Source organism: Gambusia affinis, linkage group LG07 (genome assembly GCF_019740435.1).
Source record: "Gambusia affinis linkage group LG07, SWU_Gaff_1.0, whole genome shotgun sequence".
Lineage (NCBI taxonomy): Eukaryota > Metazoa > Chordata > Actinopteri > Cyprinodontiformes > Poeciliidae > Gambusia > Gambusia affinis.
This window is the reverse complement of record NC_057874.1, coordinates 29,404,149-29,411,138: the sequence shown is the minus strand read 5'-3', so window position 1 is coordinate 29,411,138 and position 6,990 is coordinate 29,404,149. Positions and strand designations below refer to the sequence as shown.

Here is a 6,990-nt window from a genome sequence, read left to right as displayed (position 1 = left end):
CTCACCGGCATCGCTTCCAAGCATTTGAATGGGAAAATAAGAAAATTCAGCGATTTTGAACAAATAAAAATCGAAATTGGTGAAGCTACATGAAAAATAAATATTTTTTAGTACAAACCACCGGATGAATATAACAATTTAAATTACTTTATGATTATATATTTTCTTTCTTTCCATGATGGCTGGTGAGGCACTGCCTCACCTGCCTCCCCTGACCGCACGTCACTGACCAGTCAGAGCCAGGAGGAAGGTTTTAGTGCTGTCAATCATAATCTTCCCCCTTCCTCATGCTCCCTTCTACTACAACCTTTCCTGTTAGCAAGCTTCAGTTGTGAATGCTAGGCTAGCTAGCATGGCCACAGATGATCACGAGTAAACAGTTTTCCTGTAATGGTAAGTTGTTTCTCCACTTTTAGCATATTTAGCAGTGAGTACATGAGCTTGATTGACAGAATTAAGATCCGCCTTCTGGCTCTGATTGGTTGTTTTTGGTTAAACTTTTCACTGATTATCTTTCTCATCAGCAAACTGTCACAACATGGAGACACTTTAAGAAATATTCTAAAAAACATTTTTCTTCATTAAAATTACATCCTCCATTTTTAATAGCAATTTTTATTTGTATGGGGCCCATAAATTCATCTGTTTTATAAAGTTTCATATATTTATTGTAAAAAACTGAACTGAATCAGGCATACAGAGGATTGTTACCTCACGCCTTCAGTTGTGTCTGTTTGCAGGAAATGATGCATCGGAGGATCTGGGGACGAAGTCCCGCTTCGGCGTCCCGGACCTGTCGCTGCATTCAGCTTCAGCCAAGGCGGCGTGGAAGGCGGAGGTTCAACGGAGCTCTTCTCCTGAGACCGGAGTCTTGGTTCTGGTCATTTCACCGCCAGCTGACGCTCCCATCGGCGAATACACTCTGTCTGCCAGCCTCAAGGACAAGGAAAAGATTGTGGCAAACTTTTCTGTCCTCTTCAACCCGTGGAGTTCTGGTGAGTTTGAGGGTTTTTTGTCTTTTCATTTCTGTCTGTTTGTTTTTGGGTGGATGTAGTGAGCTTCTCAAAAGTTTCTAAATTAACTCTAGTTCAGTTTTCCTCAGACTTTTTCAGACCACTTAACCCATTTAACACACACTCACCTGCGGAAATAAACAATTAGCAAAAAATTCTGATTTTATTTTGGTTTAAATTAAGTACTGAATGTGTTTCAATAGACAAAAGAAACCATTTTGACCCAATAAATTTGTTTTGTACCTTAATTAATGGCATATTTAATCATCATACTTTTTACTTCTTCCAGAGCTATATATGTAGACATGTTTACTCACTGCAGACCATTTTATAGGAAAATATCCAATAAAATATCTGTATTTATGTCTGGACAGTAAATTATTATCTTTTCAATATTTAGACCTGGTCCAGATATGAAACAACTCAATTTCAACGTAGATCTAAATATCATCCATAAGAATTTCTCCCTGATTTTCCAAATTGACTTGCTATTCATAAATACTCTATATAACCCATCTGAAAGCAGTTCCTGCATTATTTGACTTCCTCTGCAGACGACTGGGTGTTTCTGCCCCGGGAGGAGGAGAGGTGGGAGTACGTGCTGAACGAACAGGGAATCATCTACAGAGGAGGCAGAGATTACATCTCTCCAATGTTCTGGGACTTTGGGCAGGTACAAACAAAAACCAAACCAATAAACATAATAAAAACTTAATGTGTTGTTGCTGAACTCCTTCAAGATGAGACTAACCTGCTTATTTTTAAAAAAAGAGAATGTTTATTGGATTATCAGTGTATATAATTCTCAGTTATATTCCACCTTATTAAAGTTAAGGACAAAGTTGTGTTTGGATGTTTGAATATAAACTGTTTAGTTTTACTGAGACCTGGTGTTTCGATTTGATCACACAGCCGTGGATAAACGGCAGATTGAGAGCAGTCGTCAACCGTTTCTGTGTTTTTGTCCAGTTTGAGCAGGACATGGTGAAGATCTGCATGAAGATGCTGGACCTCAACGTCAAACACTGGCTGAATCCAGCGGAGGACGTTTCTGCTCGCTCCAACCCCATCTACGTCAGCCGGGTGGTCAGCGCCATGGTAGGCATGCGGGTTTACGGCTCCCAGTTTGGAGCGCCGTAATTTACCGACAGCTGACGTAAACTGCCTGTGTGGTGAAAAAAATAAGATAAGTTTGAAAGAATAATGAATAGATTAAAATCACAAAAATGAAGGATTTTATGTCTTAGAATGCTTTATTACTTTTATAAACACACAGTTAGTTATAGTTTTTCCCATTAATTACAGTTTTCATTTATTTCAATTAACAAAAATGTTTTCTCAATTTCATATTTCGTTATTTTGTTACTTTCAGTTAACCATGGCAGCTTTTTCTTACATTCGGAGCAGAAACCTAAAACTCTGGGTTCGTGTGTATTGCTGAAGTGAAAGCTTGATTAACTTTCCTTCAGGTCAACAGCTCTGATGAAGGCGGCGTTGTGATGGGAAACTGGGGAAATGACTACAGCGGCGGGTTCCCGCCCACCCACTGGAGCGGCAGCTATGCCATCCTGAAGCAGTGGTACGACTCCTACTACCGCTCCGTCAGATACGGCCAGTGCTGGGTGTTCGCCGGCATCATGTGTTCTGGTAAAGTCTGACTGCCAGCTTCTGCATTCACTGAAAATATTCAATTACACCTGCAGTATATAATTACAGTAAAGAATATGTTTTTTTACATATTGTCACCACGTTGTCATGGATTGTTATGGGACAAACCATCATCTCTAAATCATCCGTGAAAAGATGGATCACCTTCATCCTAACCCCATGAAGAAACGCACCGCTTCCGGTCAAAAACAACTAATCAGAGCCGGGAGGAGGGGCTTAGAGCTGTCAATCAGCATCGTGTACTCGCTGCTAAATGTGCTGATGGCGTATAAACAACTCCCCATCACAGAAAAACTGATCTTTCACCACAATGCTAACTCAACAGGCTATTCTAGCTGCAGGGTAGTAAAGAGAAATGAAGGGATTGTGATTGACAGCGCTAAGACCCGCCTCCAGGATCTGATTGGTTGTTAGGCAGGTTGTCTCATACCTTAATGTCACAACATGGTGACAGTTTCAACACACGTACAAAAGAAGTGGTTTTTTTAGTTACATACTGCAGCGTTAATAATGAAAAATAAAGTCACTGCAGAGGCATCGAGATCAACCAGGTGGAGGGAAAAAAAGCATTTTCCTGAATTTTTCATGCGTGGTTTCAGTGATGCGGCTGCTGGGCATTCCCTGCCGCGTCGTCACCAACTTCCAGTCAGCTCATGACACCAACAAGAATCTGACCATCGACAGCTACTTTGATTATAACGGAGTGATGGAGAAGGAATCCAGAGACAGCATCTGGTGAGAGGCTCAGTATTTACCGCTCCAAAGTCTGAAAACCTCTCGATGTTTGTTGGTTTTTCTTTTAGCAGGTTTGTTGGAAGTCTGAATATTGTGCTCTCTTTTTAAGGAACTTCCACGTCTGGGTGGAGGGGTGGATGAGACGACCAGACCTGGCAACAGATGGGAAATATGACGGCTGGCAGGTTGTGGATCCAACACCTCAGGAAAGGAGTGAAGGTAGAGAAAGCCTCCCCTCTGCATCCTTTATAAGTACCCTGCAAAACAAAGCATTCTGCAAACATGACTTAATTCTCATCAGCTTGTTGTTTGTACTCATCTGGACCAAGTGGGATTTGAATAAAATAACTTGATGATCTGTTGCCTGTGTGTCTGCAGGTCTGTTCTGCTGCGGCCCGGCCTCAGTGGCCGCCATCCGGAACGGAGAAGTCAATCTTAAATACGACGCCCCGTTTGTCTTCGCCGAGGTCAACGCTGACTCCGTTTCCTGGCTGGTCAGTGTGGAGTGAACTCTGAACCATACCATTAAAAAAGAAAAGCTTGATACTGATGATGCGTTTTGATGGCCAGGTGAGAAGTGATGGGTCCAGGATGAAAATCTATTCTGATAGTAGGACAGTAGGACAGTACATCTCCACCAAGGCGGTTGGCTCGTACAAGAGGACGGACATCACAAACTCCTACAAGCACAGAGAAGGTGGGCTCACCTGCATGGACAGCAGGGGGCGCTCTGTGATTTTATTCTAGCTAAACCTGGTGGGAGAGCAGCCCAACAGTTTCTCCACCATGTTTTTGTTTTGTAAAAAAATATTAAAAGTTGACAGGAAATTTTGTAAATAAAATATCAACAAGAAAACTTAAATAAAGGGAAGTTGTTCTGTGGGTTATGTATGTACAATCAAACACCATTATCATTTTGAATTGATAATTAAAGATTGCTAGTTTAGTCTGTCTTTACTATCCATGCTACTGGTGAATAAAACAACACAAATAAATCAAACAACACTGGAGGAAACCTGATATTTACAGACTCAAATCAACTGACCGTGAAACTGTTAATGAAATCATCGAAATGCTGGGATGAAACTTGTTTATTCACGCTGCTTCTTTGACTGACCCGATGCAGGAACTGTGGAGGAAAGAAAGGTCTTTGCATATGCTCTTGACAAAATCGTAAATGGATCAAGGATGTCGCGGGATGCTGCCGGTTCTGGTGACAGGGTTTCGAGTCCAGCGTCGGCGATGAGCACCGTACCTCCACCTGATCCTTCAAAACCACAACTGCTCATCCGATTTGAAGAGGTAGCCTTCGTCCAGCGTGTTAGACGTCTTTCCTGCTCTACTGTTATGAAGAAAAGAGTGAATTTTCACTTTCCTCTGATTCCCAATGCAGGTCTCCAAGCCAGAGAACGGCAAGGATGTGAACCTGAGGATGATTCTGAGCAGTGGCAGCAGCGCCACCAGAACGTTTTCCGTCAACATCAGCGTCCAGGCCATGAAATACACGGGCCAGCCAGATGGGAACATCCAGACCGAGGTCACAGAGCAGAAGCTGCTGCCGGGGAAAGGTTGTTCGCTTTTCTTTTGTCTTTGAAAACTTGGATCTGAAATTGAAATCTGACCATCATGAACTGATCTTTGTTTGTTTTAGATCTGATTGTCCCTATTAAGGTCCCATTCTCAGTCTACCATCAGTACATGATCCAACGCCGGACCATGAGCATATCAGCGGTCATCACTGACCTACAGAATGAAGACAACGTGTACTTGGCAACAAACAGAGTTGTGCTCGCAAACCCCCCACTCTCCATCACTGTAAGTACAGAAACAATGTAACTTTTTAAAAGGCACCTATTAAAGGGGCAATTATCTTTTAACTTTCCACCATGTTTTAATCTTATTCCCTCATCAAAAACAAACCTGGCGTGTCGCCTTGATTCTTTTATGTATGTTTGAGAAATCCTTTGATCCTTTGACCATTCAGCTAAACGCCTGGTTGGATCTAGCCCCACCTTCAAGATGCAGCTCCTCCTCAGAGTTCCTTCAGACTAGCCAGCAGCAATTAGCAAACAGCTGAAGATTCACAGTTTTTTACAGTGTGGAACTGTGTAGTGACTTTGTTTGAAACTGGATCAGATCTGGTTTCAACAGTTTGTCCTTTTTGTCTTTTCACCAGTAAATGTGCAGCAAACTAACGGTGCTGTAGAGGGCAGCACTGGGTTAACGCGGTGAATTTCAAACTGTCCGATCCGTGCTTCAACACAGTCCAGGCTGCTTCTTGTAGATGTTGCAATCATCAATTTATTCCACTTTGACTGCCATACTTCAGACTTTACAAGAACTGACACATACTGTCCAGGCTGAACCATACAATGGTGCCAACAATAAAGCGACATTACATCACGGTCAACAGAAATCACGACCACCACCGGCGCACCCGCTTCCTCATACATACAAAGCCAGCAGCCATTTTGGCTCCCATTCATACTTTAGTGACGGTCACGCCACCTCGACACGCCCACCACCAAGTGCCAAGTCCCCTCCACATCAGCAACTGCCCTTCATATGGCTCCTACAACCAGGACTGATACGTTTCAGGAAAATATATATTTTGCATTTTTTTTCTTATTGAGTTATTAATCTATTTTTTAGGTTAAAAAAGTACATTTAATTCTTTTAGAGTTAGTTCTTTTAGCTGATTAAGGCTGTTTGTGATGCAGGTGTCTGGGAAAAGCAAGGTGAACCAGGAACTGACTGCTGAAGTGATTTTCATGAATCCTATCAATGACACCTTGAGGGATTGCACTATGAGTCTGTCTGGAAGTGGACTCATAATCGGGGAAGAAATAACCAAGTGAGTATGGATGATGGAACTGCAAGATTATTGCAGGAATGTTATTTATGATGGGTTTTAGGCATGTAAACTGTAATTAAATTTAATCTGCTAAACTGAAGGTTTTCTACACTGCAATAAAGTCTGAGAAGGAAACAGTAAAAGCAAGTGTTGATTAGCTAATATTTGCTCAAACTATTTTTAAGATTTTTTTTTGTGCTCCTTGCAGTCTTCCAAATCTGCAGCCAAACAACAGATTCCGTATTACAGTCGTCCTCGTTCCCTACAAGAGCGGAGAGCGGAGTCTGCTGGTCAACTTCAACTGCAGCTCCTTCAGAGACATCAAGTCCAGCTGCATCGTCAACATTAAACCTTGACTTTCTCACATCGTCTTCCCTTTAAGGCAAGACGATTGAAATCAAGACAGGAGATGTCAGGATTTCTCTTTGTAATATGTACTCCTGATTAATAAATTTCCAAAACATAAAATGTTTTCTCTTTGCAAATGTTTAATTGTGCAACTTTTTGTCTAATTAAATAACAAAAACCTAGACTCTCGTGTAATTTTGTGACATAATAGTGTTTATAATCAAATTAAGTTGGAGCCTGCTGTGATTTTTTCATCATGTTTTGTGACTTGGAATTTGTCTAATTATTCACACTATTTATTCCTCTTTTTTCTTTACTTTTTGAAAATTAATTCCAATAATTTAATAGTTGCTCTCATATTTTGATTGTGAT

General features: G+C 41.4%; 1 protein-coding gene across 2 annotated transcripts in view; it reads left to right on the top strand.

Annotated features, from left to right (window-relative positions):
* LOC122834032 (protein-glutamine gamma-glutamyltransferase E-like) overlaps positions 1-6,906 on the top strand; it is a 13,646-nt gene extending 6,740 nt beyond the window's left edge. The window contains exons 1-14 of one of the 2 annotated variants that reach the window (XM_044122102.1): positions 304-393; positions 741-995; positions 1,568-1,686; positions 1,983-2,111; positions 2,483-2,660; positions 3,281-3,416; positions 3,526-3,635; positions 3,795-3,910; positions 3,987-4,113; positions 4,543-4,718; positions 4,810-4,984; positions 5,068-5,231; positions 6,137-6,270; positions 6,479-6,906. In XM_044122102.1, the coding sequence (XP_043978037.1) occupies positions 363-393; positions 741-995; positions 1,568-1,686; positions 1,983-2,111; positions 2,483-2,660; positions 3,281-3,416; positions 3,526-3,635; positions 3,795-3,910; positions 3,987-4,113; positions 4,543-4,718; positions 4,810-4,984; positions 5,068-5,231; positions 6,137-6,270; positions 6,479-6,626 (1,998 nt within the window). In that variant the 5' untranslated portion in view covers positions 304-362 and the 3' untranslated portion in view covers positions 6,627-6,906. Of the gene's footprint in view, positions 1-303; positions 394-740; positions 996-1,567; positions 1,687-1,982; positions 2,112-2,482; positions 2,661-3,280; positions 3,417-3,525; positions 3,636-3,794; positions 3,911-3,986; positions 4,114-4,542; positions 4,719-4,809; positions 4,985-5,067; positions 5,232-6,136; positions 6,271-6,478 lie in introns of those variants that run through there. The other variant, XM_044122100.1, reaches the window with a different exon arrangement.
* The last annotated feature ends 84 nt before the right edge of the window (positions 6,907-6,990 follow it).